The sequence below is a fragment of the Osmia lignaria genome, chromosome 14 (genome assembly GCF_051020975.1).
Source record: "Osmia lignaria lignaria isolate PbOS001 chromosome 14, iyOsmLign1, whole genome shotgun sequence".
Lineage (NCBI taxonomy): Eukaryota > Metazoa > Arthropoda > Insecta > Hymenoptera > Megachilidae > Osmia > Osmia lignaria.
This window is the reverse complement of record NC_135045.1, coordinates 3,487,844-3,505,053: the sequence shown is the minus strand read 5'-3', so window position 1 is coordinate 3,505,053 and position 17,210 is coordinate 3,487,844. Positions and strand designations below refer to the sequence as shown.

Genomic DNA, 17,210 nt, shown 5'->3' with positions numbered 1-17,210 from the left:
ATTAATAGCGAAATAGTCATAGGGTTTTTCATTGAACGAATAATAGGAAAGGGGACTCCATATTTATTCATTATATTTATATATAACGAGTCAGTAAGTGTTTACAAATTTACGTACTCGCCTCAGGCCTGACTCATTGTACACAATAGACATCGAACGAAATGTTTGAAAACTGTAAACAACTTTGCGCTGACCCTGTGTCTCGTTGGACAGATTATAGATAAAATTTCTATTTAGGGGCTGAAGACAATTTTAAATACAAATTAAACCATTTAATACCCATTTAACTCTATTAATTTGAATCTCCATTTCCACATAATGCCACCACATCTTCGGGGATTATAGGTTCTACAACCTTTCTAAAAGTATCCAATGGACACATTTTGTCATCGCATCCAGGTATTTTCAACGTTCGGACGTCATCTTTATCCTTATGAAATAGCTGTTAAAAATAAGTGTAATCCGTCAAAATTTTAACAAACATTAATTCGAATAAAATTATAATATGACAAAACATTATCTGTATCTTTCCTATCTAATATCACCTAAATAATTTTTATATATAATTACATTATTACCTGTACATAATATTCATTATGGTCTTCGTGTAATTCGAATATAATAGTGCTACAGTAATGTGGAATTTGGTTATCAAAATTATCAAGTACCGCAAGAATAAAAGCAATATTCATCTCGTGACCACCGTACATAAATGCTTTCTTAGTATCCTTTTTGTTTAAATAGTTATCAATATTCTCTAACAATACTTTGATCCATGTACCTGTTAGATTCCATGCTCATTAGTAATAAGATAACTTACTGTAAATACTGAGATATTAATTGTGAGACATTGATGGCAGTAGGGAAATAAGAAGCGAGAGCGTTGTATACTCCCATGTTAACACGTGGCGCTCTGAGGCGGTACTGATTGAAAGCGTGGAACGCTGGCGCCTGTGCGCATGCCTCAGGCTGCGCGCGCACCTTGACAGAAGTGTACAGGCGCCAACGCTCCCGCTTTCAATCAGTATCGCTTCAGCGCGTCACGTGTAAGGGTGGGGATGTAGGCGTTCATTTCTTATTTTCCTACTGGGATAAGTAACTAATCCTATCCTTTTTTCATAAAAATAATAACTTCAGTAAATGAACTTACCACCTGATAATTGTTTTAATTTCGTAGTACGGGTTTGAATAAGAATATTAAATACAGCAAGTTCGTCTAGTTTTCCATTTGGGAATACTAACTTTGTCCATTCAGGCAATTCTAAGCCAATATCTCTCTGAAAATATTAATCATTTATATACTAATTATCATTATCTAAATATGATAACATTATACAATGTTTCTGCATTAAAAAAAAATGAAAATATGTTTAAAGATAAATAAGGATTATCAGTTTTTAGTGCTACACGTGTACGTAAAGTCATTTATCAACCAAAGTATTGTTGAATATATAAATAAGTAGATGCATTATGTTTCTAGCTACTTTACTATAATTACTATTATTGCAATTTTTGTTCAAAAATATTACTTACCTCTGCAAACAATATTTGACGCAACTTGAATACTTTATCTTGTGTAATGTTACTCCCTGCATAATAACTCAGATACTTATAAACATCCTTATTTTTTTCTATATAACGTTTTATATCTGGATCCGTCGCCTGAATTGCCGACGACAATTGTTTAAAATTTTTGCAAAATATCGCGCCATACATATTGTTATGTGATGGCAGTGGCCATACTGGTACAGGTTGCCAGTTTAAATGATGATTCCACCTGTTGCAAATCACAAAGATCCATTAATAATATTTTAAAAAGAAATGCGGAAAAAATATGATAACTGTAAATAAGACGAAATAAATCAAATAATGTTGAAATCAATTTGTTCAACAAAATAATAGAGTTACTTAAACGCATTTCGTAGTGATAATACAATTTGTATTGTAAACATTTCATTGATATGCTATCAAATCAAAGGATTGACAATGAGTCATTGTACAGGATGATCGGAAAGCGGAAAGATATTTAGAAATGTCTTATACCATGTCGTTATTACCTTTGTTCTCCAACTGGAGGATATAATGCAGCTGCCACCAATTCTGTAGTCATTATGACTCGATCAACATCGCTGGAATAAAACTGAATATCTTGTTTTGAGTAAAGTGGTCCTAAAAATTCGCCGTACCGTTCTCGGAAGTATTCTCCAAGCTTGTATGCTGTCATTTTGCCCTTCTGTATTTCAGAAAAATTCGTTAATGATTTTGTATTTCCTTTTGAAATTTATTTAATTTAATTTAACATACATTCGTTAAAGCTCCATATTCATCTGGTTCGTATGTTAGATTAACATAAGGATCATTTGGATATATCGTGGTACCATTGGTAGGTGTTCTATGTCCATGTCTAAATACTGTTTGTACAAGTTTCAATTCTGCGATAGATAAGTGAATATAAAACAGATAGATAATGATTTTCAATAGCCACATATTTGTATTTCTGAAATTAAGCCAGATGTATTTGATAACATAAGTTTTATTTTAAAAAAGTATTGCAATTATTATTGTATAACAATTTTTATAAAGATTTTCACTGAAAAAAATTGATAATTTATATTCACAGAACGTGCAGACAAAATTATTAAAAATTAATTTACTAGAATGATGATAATTTTTCAATCAAACCTTGGTAACATATTTTCTCAAAATACTTTGATGAATATTTAAAAGAAACAATTTAAAAACATAACAAATTGAATTGTCAAGCTTATAACATTAGAATAAAAAGATTAGCTGAAAAAACGCAGAGACTCACCTGTTTCGCAGAGGAACGAGTTCAAACTGTTCACACTCATGTATGTCAAGTATCCTCGTTGCTTCTACGTCATGTGCTTCAATGTATAAAAAAAAGTTTAAGCACGTTACAACGATAAGACAATTCACGAAACACAGATTTTTGTAAATGATATTGCTGTTGAAATGTCACGTTTCAACGCGACGGCGATGAATAAGACGGTGGTCAAATCATTTCGACTATGTCAGGGAAGAAGTCAGATTAAATCATGAATAATAGAAACGAAGAAGATTAATGTGGGAAAAGGCTCGTCATCGTTTAGCCTTGATGAGACGAACTATTTCATAATGTAATTGAATCTTGTACAATCAGTCACTCAGTGACGGTTTTTCTTTAGACTACTAGATATTTTTAAGTATGTTTAAAACTTTTAAATTTTAGAACTTTAAAAAATTCTAAAAGAGTAATCTAAATTGTAACCGAGTCACTAACCTCTTGTAATCAATCAAATTTGATAAAAATATAATTGAAGATTTCCAAAGCCAGTGGTCTCAAATTAATCGAATTCTCACTCATTCTTTTAATCAAAATATCAATTACAGAAATGATATTCGTCCGTAAGTGTCTTTTTATTACATTATATTTTATTCGAAAGTTTAAAAGACCTTCGTGGAGGTAGCATTGACCGAATTATGCTGCAATTACAGCAACATAATTCCTAATTTACATACATATTGTTATCTTCAGTATTACTGTAATAAATATAAATTATACTTGTAGTAACATAAACAACTAAAATAGCTTTTAAATATGAAATATTAATTTATTTCAACGATATCACAATAATTTTTATACATTTTTGTAACATTTACTTAAACTTAATTAATAAATGCAGAAATCTTAATATTAAACAACTATTTAAAGCTTCATGTTTGTTACATTTATATAAGATTATTTCATAAATATAAATAATGAATATTGCACACTTTCCCGGCAGAAGAAGAAAGTACAAATATATTGACTGCTACTTTCATTAAAAAATAAATAAATTAATTAAAGCAATCCGCGTTAAGTACTGTAAACCGTATAAATACAAATCACACAACGTGAACAGTTATCATTTGGAAATTTAAATAAATTTCGATATTTCATTAAATTTAATTCACAGGTGTTAAACATCTTTCATGCAAAACATTATAAGTATCAATAATTGCATTACATAAATACACTTATTATATACTTGATTAATTATGTATACCTTTTTATACATAAAACAGGTTGATTGTGTATTTTTGTATATTTGCATTTTTATAATTTATCAATTAATCAAGTTTGAACGCCTTTGCCGTTCTAATTAGGTTGTACTTCGTTAAATCAAGTTCCTCGTTGGACTTGTAATTAGCATAATCTTTGGTGATGCCCTTATTGCATATAATTTCATCGTCTGATGGAAGTACATCCTCCATCAACTCTAAGTATTTGTCGAAAGGACACAATTTCTCGCATCCAGGAATTTGAAGTTCTATAATCTTTGACGGGATGCCAAGGTAATTAAGAATCTGTAATTATAATTAAAAAGTTAAAGTACATACCCGCTTTGCGCAGATATTTTAAAAAGACCGCAATGGCGCCTTTTTAGCGCCCCCTGGTATCGATAATGAGAACCAAGAATTTATATTTTGCGCTCCCTATTGGCAAAATCAAAAAGCTCGTTTCGAGCAATAAACCGTAGATGGCGCCACTTGTTTCACGGGTTTTTCTTTTTAAAATATAGAATTTTTAAAATTGTATAATTTAAAAATTAGGCCTTTTATGAAAAAATGTTGCTCTACATTTTCGACTTATTTTTTCATTTAAATTCTATCATTAATTTTATTATGACAGATCTGTCTTTCTGAATGAGAAAACACATATAGAACTAATATATTGATACGTGTTACGTACCTTCACGTAGTATTCGTTATCTATTTTATGAAGTTCCAATATCAGGGCACTGGAATATTCAGGAACATGAGGATAGTATACTCGAAGAGATTGCATTACAGCAGCAACGTTACTTTCGTGTCCACTGTACAGATACATCTTTCGTTCGTTCTCCACTCTACCGGTTATAAAATTCAACATTGTTTTCGTGACCTCTCGGAGATACGCCCCTGAATGTGACATATAAAAATCGTGAATATAATTTAAAAAGTGGGGTGAAAAATAAGGGAAATAATTTGAAGTGGCAATAATAGAAATTAATTAAATTTTTTAATTAAAGAAATAATCTCACCTCCATTGATCCTTCTCAATAAAGGAGTGAAACTGGCAGCATCGTACGCGAACACAGTTCCATTCCACAAATCGCCATTTGGAAATACCGTGTAAGCCCAATCTGGCAATGTGAGGTCCATGGAATATTCAGCCATTAACGTATGGTATAAGTAATACATATCCCATGGTGTAGATATATTTTTTCCACTCCACTCGGTTAAATTTTTCATCAAATCACTGTACTTGGAAAGTGCTTTCCGTCCTTCGGGTGATTCTAGCACTCTATCGTACTCATTTGCATATCTACAAATAAAAAGACACCGTTATTGAACAAAAAATGTAATTTTTCGATAAATTTATATAGATTATCTGTAAAGTAATATTTCAATAATAAGAAAATCTTGTAACGCAATAATAAGTTCATTAACTTGAAATCCATCGTTTCGATGAAGTGGATTATTCTAGTGTTAACTAGCTTTATCATTCTCGTTTTTTTAGAATTCCTCGCATTCTATTATGTTCGTGTGGTGTCTGTTGTATTCATGCCAAGTAAGCTGAATTCGTTATCAGTTTTGTTATGTAGAATAAATGAACCGCGGATGGTTAATAGCATAATTAAGATAGGTATTGTTACGAAGGAAAAGAAAATTGTATAGTTATGAACACGCTACGATAATGCTATATTTTCAGTCTCCTTAGAATTTTCCACTTAAAATTTGTTTATTAGCTTCACACTTACAAGGGACAATCCTCCGGGAGAAAAAGGTTGTCCTCATATCGGCGTATGTAATTAGTAGGGATTGGTTGCCAATTTAACATCAGATTCCATTTTTGTTCCCTGTTCGGTGGAAAAAGACCCGCCAGAACCAATTGCAATGACATTTTCGTTCTATCGTATTCAGAACTAACACCAATGACGGTTTCTTGTGTATAAAGATCTTTCAAAAATCTTCCGTATTTCATTCGCAGAAATCTGCCCAGAGTATACTCCCGTCGTTTACCTTGCTGAAATTCGAGAAATATTTATTCTATCATAAATTGCTTTTGTTTTATTATTTTTAAACAATCGATGAACAATTCTCTGATAACCGAGTGATAATTAATGTTCGATTAATTTATATTTTAATAATTTTCAGGTAAACCAAATAATTATTAAATCAATTTTGTAATTAAAATTATGGAACACTGTACGTTATGAAATTTAATTGGTCGGTTAAAAATAACTAAATATGAATATATTAAGAAAATTACTCACGTTGGTTAATTGACCACGACCCATTGGATAGAAATCGTAGTCCAGGTATGGGTCGTTTGGGTACTTTTCATCGTTACTGTCATCTGGCGTTCTATCACCGTGTCTAAATAACTGTGAAATTGTGTGGATTATGTATTAGAATCTAAGGCTTGTTACGTACGTATTTTGCATCAGGTGAGATTTTTTTAAGTTTTAAAAAATCACTTGTCACATACTCTTTTCATTGATTGTTCAATTTTAATTATATTAAAAATTTGAGATACCGATCTCCCCATATGATAGTCAATCATATATGCTAAGTTACCCGCTTGACGATTACAAAGTACGTGCACACAATATAAATAAACCGTGTTTTCTTACCACGCTTACTACTTCAAGTTCTGCTTCAACAGTTGCCACACAAATGATCGCAGTTAGACCAATGATGGCACACGTTAACAAGGTACGATCGTTGAACGAGATCATGTTGTCCTGAAAACATAACAAGCAACACTGTTAATTAATTAATTAAATAGAGAAGAAAAGTATATATACACATATTTCAATTAACCCATTCACGATGTCTAATTACTATTTTTACGTAACACAGGATTTGAGAACTCGTGACCCTTTCTTTCCAAAGCTGTCACTTTATCACCGAGCCCAATTACACACTTTGATCCGCTTAGTCTTATAAGTAAATATTTATAGTGTTGTAAGTATTATAGGCCTTACATTCACATATCAAGTGAACGACAGCGCACGTGTTAACCATCTATTTAAATTAATTAATGGGTTAAGAAATCCAACAACTGACTTCGTTCAGATTAATTAATTATGTTTCGAAATTATTTGCTTATGACAGCTTCGGGTGCTGAACGTGTAATAATTGTCGGCGGAACATAAGGTGTTGTAAATTGTAGCCGTAAATGCACCATAAAACACTGCTTGTCACGATCAAGTACAGTTTTATGCAAACGAAGATTTTCATTTGCATAGGACGCGGGGCAATAGATTTTGCACGATGCTACCGACGCTAATCATACAATCTTCTTGCATTTTTAATAAGAAAATTGTTATCATAAATTTCTATGGTTATTCAAATCTAACAGATAATTGGTAATGAATATTACGAAATCAATTTCGTAAATTGGATGAATGAAATTTTTTGAAATATTATAAAAATATAAAATATGAAATTTTGAAAACTATAAAACAATTTCGAACTCTCTGAATATGAGAAAAGATGAAATTAATCGAAGGAACGTAAGATATTGAAGAATCTGTACTATATTCTTTAGTATTATGATTATGTAGTTAATTCTTTCTTATTTTTTCACAGTTCACTTACGATATCGTTGTTTTACTGTGTTGTCAGACAATTAATAATGCTGAAGCGTCGATTGTGAGACCATCCAATGAAACACTGGCCATGTTGCCTATGTGCAAATGATTTTAAAGGAGAGTAACACGTCAAACGAGCATGGTTTCCGTGGAATGGTTTCTCAATCGTCGGTTTTTGTATCATTAGAATAATGATACAACAAATGGAAGTCCCCATTTGAAACCCTGGTGGATCGCGCGTATACGGCCTTTCATAACGTAAATGATAAGGAAAATTGTTCGAGGGTTTTTGATTACGATGACGATTGTTCGTTCGGTCGATGACGCCGTTTCCACGAAAAGCAGTGATTATTCTGGTTATTATATGACTACAGTTCGGGGGGAGTACTATTTCCGGGAGAAATTTCCTCTTCCTTAATATTTCCTTCTACAGGAAAAGCAGGAGTTCTCAAAATCTTAATTTTGACAATATTAATATTAAAATAATTTAATTTTCAGTTATTAAATATTATAAAATTCGGTATAATAAATAGATGTCAATTCAAATTTTCCCGCGTTAGCGCGGTGGACCGCCACAGGCCTATATATAGGGGACCCCTTTCGCTACAGCGTCAGTTGCACCCGGGTTGCCTATGGCAAAGGGTGAGAAACAGGGGCATCATCATTTTCCTTGGGGAAACCAGACCTGACCGCGAATGTACTTTATTAGTCGTGTCATTATTCCAGTAACATTGATGATTCGATAATTGATATTCCATTTATGCAATTAATGTATTTCAGTACCATGTAATTTGCATAATATTATTTAATGAAAGGAGTCTGATGAGTCAATAAAAAGAATATTTAGAATTTCTAAAATAAATGAAACATTACTTAAGAATATGAAAACAAAATTTTCAATAACTGTTTTTTAATTGTTTCTTATCATTTTTTTTGAAAGTATAATTTTCTAATTTATTTTGTATTTAATTGATTAGTCAATTGTATAATCTAACCAACATGGAAATACGTGTTATTGGAGTTTATTGCACTGCACAACACATTACATTATACTTCTTTACAAATAACATGTGCATTATACGGGGTGTCCCATTTACCTTAATCATTCTGAATATTTTCCTTGCAAAATGCATTTACCCAAAGGTCATTCCTTTTTATCTCAAGATGATCTACCTTTCGTTTTTGAATATTCGAAAATGCAATTATATTCTAAGTAAAAGAAGAAATTTTGCATAAACATAATTATTCTTCGACGTAAAGGAAACTATTATTTAAATTTAAATGATAGATATAATGAATTATACCAAAACTGAATTACCTCCAAATTTTTCTTCACCTATCTTCGAAATTCTCTTGTCACTACTATTTATTCGCGAGGTGGATTATAAAAAGGAAGCTGGAAACTTACATATTACGGTCGATTTCGCGGAAAAATTAATAAATTTCCGTCGATTCGTTTCAGCGAGTTTCGAAGCATGCTTGCCGGTTTCACGCTTCTTTATAAGGATGGAAAAGTATATAGTCTCGTAATTGCAGCCAGGTGATTGGTCAAATCGTTAAACCGTAAAATCTGTTACTCTATGCAAACGATGCTCGCCACACGAAAGATTGCTCAATGATAAGACGAGAATTTATAAGAAAACTTAGTCTGCTTCTACGTTTTTCACCTGTTTGCTATTATGTAATACCATTGAATAATGAACGACCAACGAATAATACATTATTCCGATATGATCGATAATTTACGATTGATCAGGACATTAGCTCTATACGATATCGAACCTAAATAAATGTTTCGTATAATATCTTCCATTCGGCTTGGCCGTATCTACCCATAACAAACTACAGCCATACGGTCGTCACCTGTTAAAGTATTTGCAAATGTGTAATTTCACGTGTATTTGTATATCGACGAGAGAGGTATTTGTCAGTAACAGTCATTGTGAGGTTCACGTTATCAGGTATAAACTTAAATATTTTCTTTGTATCGTATCAGGTATTATCTCAACAATTATTTGACATGCAATTCGGGATGCAATTGTCAAATTATTAAGCGGAAACTATTCCACTTTCATCTAACTCAGTACGATAAGAATGAATAAACATTATTATTATACGAATTGAATACCAATCAATACAGGATTAATAGTCAATATCTCAATAAAAGAAATAAATTTTGTAATATCAAATTAAAAACCTGAAAACAATGACTTGAACTGATTAATAAATCTACTATTAAAAAATAGAATGATAAGAAAAACAGATCCCTGTACAAAAGATTAATACCACTTGAAAGAAGTTAACTGATTGATAAATCTACTATTGAAGAATACTCAGAATCAAAGAAAAGATTTATTTACGAAAGATAAATACCACTCGAGGGTCTATGCAATGGCTGAATAATCGTACATAAACGATAATTAAACGACATAAATGGGAATATGACAAATATTTTAGAATAATTGCTTGAAGACCGATCAAGTGACCTTTATCATTCGTCGAAGTGAATCAATTAATTTCTTGTTTGATGTAGTAAAAAGATAAGTAAACTACATTTTTACCACACGGCACAATTATGCAGAAATATTAATCAGAAATATTAAAGTATCTATTGTTCAAGGAAAAACGTTCGGTGCGTGCTCAGCACGTGGCGGTGAGTTCGATCACGTGAACAAAAGAAGAGGTTTAAGCTTGAAATTTCGTCATTGATAAGATGCACGAGTTTCCTTCAATTGATAGGCTCACGCTCCTATTCGTGAAATTAATTTGTAAAAGTTGGATTAAGGATTAGCAAATTAATCCTTCTGATACTATCTGTGCAAAACAATTTCCATATCAGTGCCTTTCTCCTGGAGGGATTAGAACATTTGAAAATCCATGGGTTTAATGTATTATGTCAGTTTATAACTAAATAAGCTTTTTATGAATTATGCTGAAAAATTATTATTATTATCAGTTCTTACATACGCAGTGATAGATTTCGGAGCATTTGAAGTCTGATGATAAAGTATCACGAACTGCCAGTCCAAGCGTTTTATTAAAGAAAATTAAGTAATTTTTTATTTCAACAAATAATGAATCAATCAATTTGCAATTTTTTATGTTCCAATCATTTCATATTAAGAATATTGATAGATTTTTTATATAGTCATTTTTATTATATTGTAAGCTTTAAATTAATATATTGCATTTAATATTTTGTGATACTTTTATGTCATGAAATTGTGGTTGAATTGATACGTTTCGAAGTCGCTTTCTCATATCTAAAAGGGACCTAGTTTCAAAAGATATCAAACATCCTTAATACAAACCACACGATGGCTCATTTTATGATTAGAATTAGTACTTGATACAATGAATAGAACGATGATGTAAAGCGTTATACATCGAAATCGTTTATAAAAAAATTAATTGTTAAGATTGAAAGATACCGACTGGTTCCACGAATTGCACACGACCGATTTATCTCGATCATCACTCGATCACGTTTGTAAAATATTTTTAATTATAAACCATTATCTGATATACGTTTTATTTTTATAATAAATCCCATTCTACTGTGTAAAGGAAAAAATCGTTTATCATTACTATGCCTGTTTCTATTAAATATTTTTTTCACCTAAACCTTTGAAACGAGTTGTTATGCATTTTTATGGATCATACTTGAGGAAAACAAGAATTTGATAAGTAAAATAAACATATACGATAATATAATGACACGTTCCATTTCAGATTCTCTTCTCGAAAACTTCCTGTTCTTTTCAGCAATATGACTTTTTTCTTCAATTAAAATTGAAAAAAGAATGGTATTTTATACTTTTTTCAAAAATGGATCCCACATTCTTAAAATATATTTCAAATATTTCATATAAATTTTTTAACAAATATCTGTCCCACATTCTTAAAAAATATTTCAAATATTTCTTATAAATTTCTTAACAAATAAAAGTCACCCCGAAGACGTTCAATCTATTCTAAAAAACACCCTAATTCGTATGATACCAATCGTTATGAAAGAATCAACGAATGGATTCAGGTGATCTTACCCAGAGTGCGATGTCTTCCCGGGTTCCCAGAGCTTCGCCTGCCTAAACGATCTCGGGAGAGAACGCTTTCAGAAGCATTTTATAAGATCCGTGATCTTTTGATTACGGAGAGTGTATAGTGGTGACGAACTGATAGCTTGCGTATTACCTATACAAAGCACGGTAGATCGCTACCTTTGATAAAAGCGACGATTTCACACGAAGGTTGCCGATTAATTTAAACATCACGAACACTGGTACACACCAGAGGGAATACTTTATATGATTGTTATCGTCGCACTGAGAAGAAGACACTGGGATGCGGTTACTTGGGATTTTGGAAGTGTCGTCTTCGTTATTCCGTTGCATTGCTTCTCGTTCGAAGGAATAGTAATCAGAGTATTAAAAAGATTAATTATAATTACTATTATATAATTATTATATATAATAATATAATTATATTATTAAATATTTTTATAGTATAATACGGTAGAGATCGGAAGTTCGGTTCCGGTCCCTTTTAACCGTTTCAAATTTTTCAAAATTTTCATTTCGAATAAATTTCTGTTACATAAGGTTCTCGTTGTTGCATCTTAAAGATAAGACTCTTCGAAATGAAAACGACACTGTACGTAATATGCCTATTACGCGCTTTCGCAGTGGTCGAGTGTATCCCAGAATTGCAGTTATTACAAATCGTAAGTGTTGCAGACAATTTTGAATTGTTCGGTGTTTGAACGTGACGAATAACAAATAAAGCTTTCAGGTGTTCGCTCATAAAACGTACGCTCCAATTTTGGGCTTGATAAGCAACAACGAGACGAATTTACCGAGGAGATTAACTTACGACCATTTTACCACCGCCCCGATCAGCATGCCGAATGTAAGTTTATTTTCAAGGGATTAATTAATTGCGAGGATGTCGTTAAAGATTTTGACGCTATACAGCGAGGTGCAAGCGTCGTACGTTCGATTACAATTTTTCGATTTAAAAATCTGATTAATCTATACTTTGAAATTTCGAAATTCGTGATTTGGAAAATATGAAATTTCTATATATTTTACTCCACAGTCTGGTATGCTCAATATGTACAACCTAGGCGTTCATTTACGCGAGAGGTACAATGAATTTTTGGGCGACGTATACAAGCAAGAGACGATGAAAATGCAAACGGCTGATTATCCGCTATCGATGATGTCCGGCCAATTAGTGAACGCTGGTCTTTGGCCCCCGGCGGAGATCCAAAAATGGAACAGCGATATAGACTGGCAGCCGATACCGACAGGTCAGTAATTAAAATTCGCGAAGATAACGCGATGAACGTTCACTGTTGCTCGATAATCCCTCTTAGATTACGTGTCCATGCGCAAAGATACTTTGTTGCTCGGTATGCACTGTCCAAGTTTCGTTTCCGAAACGAGGAAAATTTTGAACTCGGATCAAGCGCGGGCAACGATGAAGGAATATTCAACTCTGTTCGAGCTTCTTTCTCGGCATACCGGAATGAAAATTCAACATCCGTCCGAAGTTGCTTTATTGTATGCTGTTCTTGAAACTCAAGTATGATACATTTGTGATGGTAATTTTTATTTCATTGATAGCAGGGCTGGCCCTGGGAGACTAGGCGGTCGCCTAAGACACCCCATGGTCCATGGGCTCCATAAAACGATTTTGCGTCTAAGGGTGCAAGAAGAGTAGTTTAATTGAATATTAATCGATGTAAATGGAAATCTAAATTAGTTAATGTTAATTTTATCAATTTTATTTGGGCTTCTTTTTTTATATCTTGTGAAGAGAGCCTTTTTCGTAGCCTCGGATCCCGGAAATCTCAGGGCCGGCTCTGATTCAGAGTCTCGAGTTCTGGTTAAGAAATTGTAATGAAATGCAAGTTTTCATTGGGAATTGATTAATTTAATTGAATATTGATGACAGGCTGATCTGAATCAATCTCTTCCATATTGGGCGAAGGACATCTTCCCTCACGGAGGGATGTATAACGTGTCCTTGTTGGAGCAGGATCTTCTTTCGCAGACTCCTCTGCAAAGGCAATTAAACGGAGGGACGTTCTTGAAAGAAATTTTAACGAATTCATTGTTGTATATTCGTGGAAAGATACCGAAGGAGAGGAAGCTCATGATTTACAGCGGTAACGAGAGAAATATCATTGGGATCTTGAAGAGTTTGAATCTTTGGTCACCTCATATTCCTAACGAGGCTGCATCCGTCATTTTCGAAATGTATTTTGATAATGAAACAGAGAGTCATGGAATAAAGGTATGTCTCTACTATTAAGGAAACTTCAAATTGTACGAAGTCTCAGATATACCACTGAAAGATTAAAAATATCATCATTTCAGATTAATTATTATACAGGAGTAGAAGATGATACTATACCCTTGACAATACCAAATTGCACAGAAATCTGTCCATTAAAAGTATTTTTAAATTCAGTATTTGATGTATTACCAGAAAATGAAAATATATTGTGTCATTGGAAGAAGATTGATTCACATGAGCAGGACGAATTAGTAATAATAGATAATACAATATTCGGTAGATCTGCAACGCATGAATTAAGAATGGTTTTAATTAGTCTGTTATTAATAATCACCTTATTTATACTTTAATGAATCCCATTTTTTAAAGGCAAGTCTCGCAACAAATTAATCTCAGTAATTGAAATCTCAATAATTGTTATAACAATCCAATTTATTAAAATTTATTTATATCATACATACGTTAGGGGAAGCTATGTACAGTAAATAAATTATAATTAAAAGTATCATTAATTAGTCACGTGTGACTAAATTTATTAATATCCGTAACTTATCAATAAATTGGCTACAATTTTCAACAGAGATCACCATAAAATCATCTAAAATTATTAACCATCTCCGTTCTCTTGTTTTCGCTTTATCCTCTATCATTGCATCCTCGAACGTTAATTGTTTTTTCCATAGATCAATAACGGATGGTACAATTTCCTCTTCGAATTGACTGTCTTGGTCTTTCGGGAAAATCAATCGGTATTTTTGCAAACAAATATTCAGAGCATAAAATATAATATGCAATTGATTTATTGTGGTGTGTACATCAGCTTTCTTTCCACTCATCAGAGTCGTTAATATACATTCATACGATTTTAGTTTGTTGATTAAATAATTTATTGTCTCGATACAGACTTTCGCAGAATTACATAATTCTAAAATAATAGATATTTGATAAGTAAATATTGTGACCTAAACAGAAAAAAATATTCTTTAATAAAAGAAACATATTTGGGCGAAATTAATTTTTAATTAATATATGATTTACCATGTTCAATTCAGTATTTCCTATACATTTATCTAGCGTGCTTGTAACTGCTTGTACTATTTCCTGTGTGTAAGCAACAGTTTTACTTTCAGCTTCAAAAACATCACAGAAATTCAATACCGCGTTTACAGCCTCTTCTTCCAAAGTCTTCTTCCAACATTTTTTTCTCATATAGTGCCTGGCTAACTTCTCATTTTGCAAAGCTGAAAGAATTACTTTCACTGATTGGAAAGCTACTTCATCCGCATTTAAAGTATCCAGTGTAAACCTTAGCCACTTAGAAGAAATCTTTTCTTCGTTTCCCTTAAGAAATTTCTTCTTCTTTGGCGTTTCATATGCAGTTTCTAATTTTCTCTTCTTACCATTACCTTCGTCGTCGTTAATCGTTTCTGTTTCTTTTTGTAAATATTTATTCTCTGAACTTGGTGGAGTATCATTTACATAGTAATTTACGTTAATCCGATTTATACTCTCGTCGCTTTTGTGATGAGAAGATAAGCTAAGCAATCTATTTTGATCAGAAATTATGTACGTAAGAGGAATTTCGAAATCGTACGTATCGTAAGCACTGTCAGTTTGATAAGGAGTAATAATATCGACCCCTTCGGTTGTGTCTTCTGCGATCAGCTGAGGCGTATCGTCGTTATCTTTTTGTGGATCAGTATCATTATCTATCATATTCAAGGAAAGTGAAGAATTTTCATTATGCAAATTCGAAACAGACGCTTGCGACTGTTGTATATCTATTTTTTTATACAATTCTGAAATACGTCCAGAAATTTCATCAAAGAAAGTACTATCCGATGCTGAAGAAAAGACATCTTCTTTTGGAGTAATAATATAATCATATTTCGTTTCTAAAAAAGTTTTTTGCAAGAGATTACTATCCTGTGATGTTGATAATAATTCTTCGATAAAATCATCTTCTTCAAGCAATTCTTTATTTTCTCTATTGCATTCTGCATTAATATTATCTTCATTGTCTAAAGAATCTTTGAACATGTCTGAACTGGATGAATATGTCTCGTCGGAATCGGGAATAACGCAATTTTTTAAAATTGGCGTCTTCTTAGTAGTGAAGGACTTTTCAAAACTAAAGCCTTCAGAAGAGTTAAAAGTGGATGAAGCGTTAACGATTCCAGTAAAGATTTTGTTATGTTCTTTTGATTGCTGCTGATTATCAAATTGCGACAGATCACGATTTCTTTTTAATCTTATATTGCACAATAATTCGATGCTGCTAGTGTATTCCAAATCGTTGTTGAAAATTGGGTCATCCTCTTCATCATCATTAAGCAGAATGGTTGAATTCAAACTTTCGAAATCATGCTCTTGAGATTGTTCATTCTCGGAATCACTTCCTACAAATAATTTTTAATATTGAATTATTTGGAATTAAAGTTTGATTTAATTTCGAAGTTTTACTAAATATTTTTATTACCCGTATCTAAATTATTACTCCATTGTTTATGAAATATCAAATGAAATTGTTCAACAGAAACGTCTTTCATACATGACGTAGCTGATTTTAACCAAACTATAGCTTGCACGAAATTTAAATCAGCTTCATACTCCTCCACGCAATCTGATATTTTATCATAAATTTCGGAAAAATTTGGTGGTATATTAGAAAAGTGCTTGCATCGATAACAATCCGTGTTATTATTTTCCTCAAAATTCCTTAATCCCCTACTGTTCATTTCCATTAAAAGATCGTCGACAACAGGTGAACATATCTCTTCGTTATTTTTCGACACATTGCACGTTGAGCTATCTGTATTATAATTTGAGAAAACATTATTATAGTGTATAAATTCTTTTATATATAAAGTAATTGATATTTTATAATTATTGAACAACCTGTATTGGATCTGTTGTGATATAAATTCTTCGTATATGCTTGTTGTAATTCAGAAAGAACTTTATTTCGAGATTTGATATGAATTTCCATTTGCATATCGTTAGTATTAATGTTGTTCATTTATTTGAATTTAAATTTACCTTTAAATTTATCGCGCATGCGCAGAAGCGCAACGCAATGCGTGCTCAAAAATCAGTTTATAATTCAGTTACATACGCCTCGAACTCTCGGCGTGTTACAAGTGTCCTATGATAGTAGTGTCGCACCAAATATTGTGTTAAGTACTATAATACTTATTATTAACAATATATTTCTTTTGTGAAAGTTATTTTTAAAATATATTCCTCACATCGTTCCTTCTCCATTCTCTATCATTCTCTAAC

General features: G+C 32.1%; 4 protein-coding genes across 5 annotated transcripts; 1 reads left to right on the top strand and 3 right to left on the bottom strand.

The window, feature by feature from the left end:
- Position 1: 1 nt before the first annotated feature.
- Positions 2-2,978, bottom strand: LOC117607401 (venom acid phosphatase Acph-1). The gene is made up of 7 exons (XM_034331052.2): positions 2,813-2,978; positions 2,305-2,497; positions 2,058-2,233; positions 1,534-1,777; positions 1,151-1,277; positions 579-781; positions 2-442 (listed from the first exon to the last, which is right to left on the bottom strand). The coding sequence occupies exons 2-7, from the start codon at positions 2,485-2,487 to the stop codon at positions 293-295; spliced, it is 1,083 nt and encodes a 360-aa protein (XP_034186943.2). The 5' UTR covers positions 2,488-2,497; positions 2,813-2,978; the 3' UTR covers positions 2-292.
- Positions 2,979-3,700: 722 nt separating this feature from the next.
- Positions 3,701-11,709, bottom strand: Acph-1 (venom acid phosphatase). The gene is made up of 7 exons (XM_034331082.2): positions 11,672-11,709; positions 6,663-6,773; positions 6,303-6,413; positions 5,787-6,052; positions 5,067-5,350; positions 4,736-4,944; positions 3,701-4,350 (listed from the first exon to the last, which is right to left on the bottom strand). The coding sequence occupies exons 2-7, from the start codon at positions 6,765-6,767 to the stop codon at positions 4,114-4,116; spliced, it is 1,212 nt and encodes a 403-aa protein (XP_034186973.2). The 5' UTR covers positions 6,768-6,773; positions 11,672-11,709; the 3' UTR covers positions 3,701-4,113.
- LOC117607412 (venom acid phosphatase Acph-1) lies at positions 11,709-14,406 on the top strand. Of its 2 annotated transcripts, none has more exons than XM_034331080.2 (7): positions 11,709-12,040; positions 12,227-12,348; positions 12,417-12,533; positions 12,723-12,936; positions 13,003-13,211; positions 13,584-13,925; positions 14,009-14,406. In XM_034331080.2, exons 2-7 carry the CDS (start codon positions 12,265-12,267, stop codon positions 14,276-14,278), a joined length of 1,236 nt encoding a protein of 411 aa, XP_034186971.2. In that variant the 5' UTR covers positions 11,709-12,040; positions 12,227-12,264; the 3' UTR covers positions 14,279-14,406. The 2 variants fall into 2 exon arrangements, with proteins under 2 accessions (XP_034186971.2, XP_034186970.2); XM_034331079.2 differs by having other exon boundaries at positions 11,897-12,049.
- Positions 14,407-14,440: 34 nt separating this feature from the next.
- Positions 14,441-17,208, bottom strand: LOC117607406 (uncharacterized). The gene is made up of 4 exons (XM_034331059.2): positions 16,827-17,208; positions 16,408-16,740; positions 14,967-16,327; positions 14,441-14,890 (listed from the first exon to the last, which is right to left on the bottom strand). The coding sequence occupies exons 1-4, from the start codon at positions 16,945-16,947 to the stop codon at positions 14,441-14,443; spliced, it is 2,265 nt and encodes a 754-aa protein (XP_034186950.2). The 5' UTR covers positions 16,948-17,208.
- Positions 17,209-17,210: the final 2 nt, after the last annotated feature.

What these genes read in the sequence shown, in the direction of transcription:
- LOC117607401 (XM_034331052.2), bottom strand. Translation starts at nt 2,487, where the DNA reads ATGTGGCTATTGAAAATCATTATCTATCTGTTTTATATTCACTTATCT. An exon ending in CCTCCAGTTGGAGAACAAAG is followed by an intron (nt 1,778 to 2,057) that starts GTAATAACGACA and finishes GATTTGCAACAG; the next exon opens with GTGGAATCATCATTTAAACT. An exon ending in GTCAAATATTGTTTGCAGAG is followed by an intron (nt 1,278 to 1,533) that starts GTAAGTAATATT and finishes TAATATTTTCAG; the next exon opens with AGAGATATTGGCTTAGAATT.
- Acph-1 (XM_034331082.2), bottom strand. Translation starts at nt 6,767, where the DNA reads ATGATCTCGTTCAACGATCGTACCTTGTTAACGTGTGCCATCATTGGT. An exon ending in GTCGTGGTCAATTAACCAAC is followed by an intron (nt 6,053 to 6,302) that starts GTGAGTAATTTT and finishes CTCGAATTTCAG; the next exon opens with CAAGGTAAACGACGGGAGTA. An exon ending in ATTGAGAAGGATCAATGGAG is followed by an intron (nt 4,945 to 5,066) that starts GTGAGATTATTT and finishes TGTCACATTCAG; the next exon opens with GGGCGTATCTCCGAGAGGTC.
- LOC117607412 (XM_034331080.2), top strand. Translation starts at nt 12,265, where the DNA reads ATGAAAACGACACTGTACGTAATATGCCTATTACGCGCTTTCGCAGTG. An exon ending in CTGGCAGCCGATACCGACAG is followed by an intron (nt 12,937 to 13,002) that starts GTCAGTAATTAA and finishes AATCCCTCTTAG; the next exon opens with ATTACGTGTCCATGCGCAAA. An exon ending in CAGAGAGTCATGGAATAAAG is followed by an intron (nt 13,926 to 14,008) that starts GTATGTCTCTAC and finishes TCATCATTTCAG; the next exon opens with ATTAATTATTATACAGGAGT.
- LOC117607406 (XM_034331059.2), bottom strand. Translation starts at nt 16,947, where the DNA reads ATGAACAACATTAATACTAACGATATGCAAATGGAAATTCATATCAAA. An exon ending in TCACAACAGATCCAATACAG is followed by an intron (nt 16,741 to 16,826) that starts GTTGTTCAATAA and finishes ATTATAATACAG; the next exon opens with ATAGCTCAACGTGCAATGTG. An exon ending in GAAATACTGAATTGAACATG is followed by an intron (nt 14,891 to 14,966) that starts GTAAATCATATA and finishes TTTTCTGTTTAG; the next exon opens with GTCACAATATTTACTTATCA.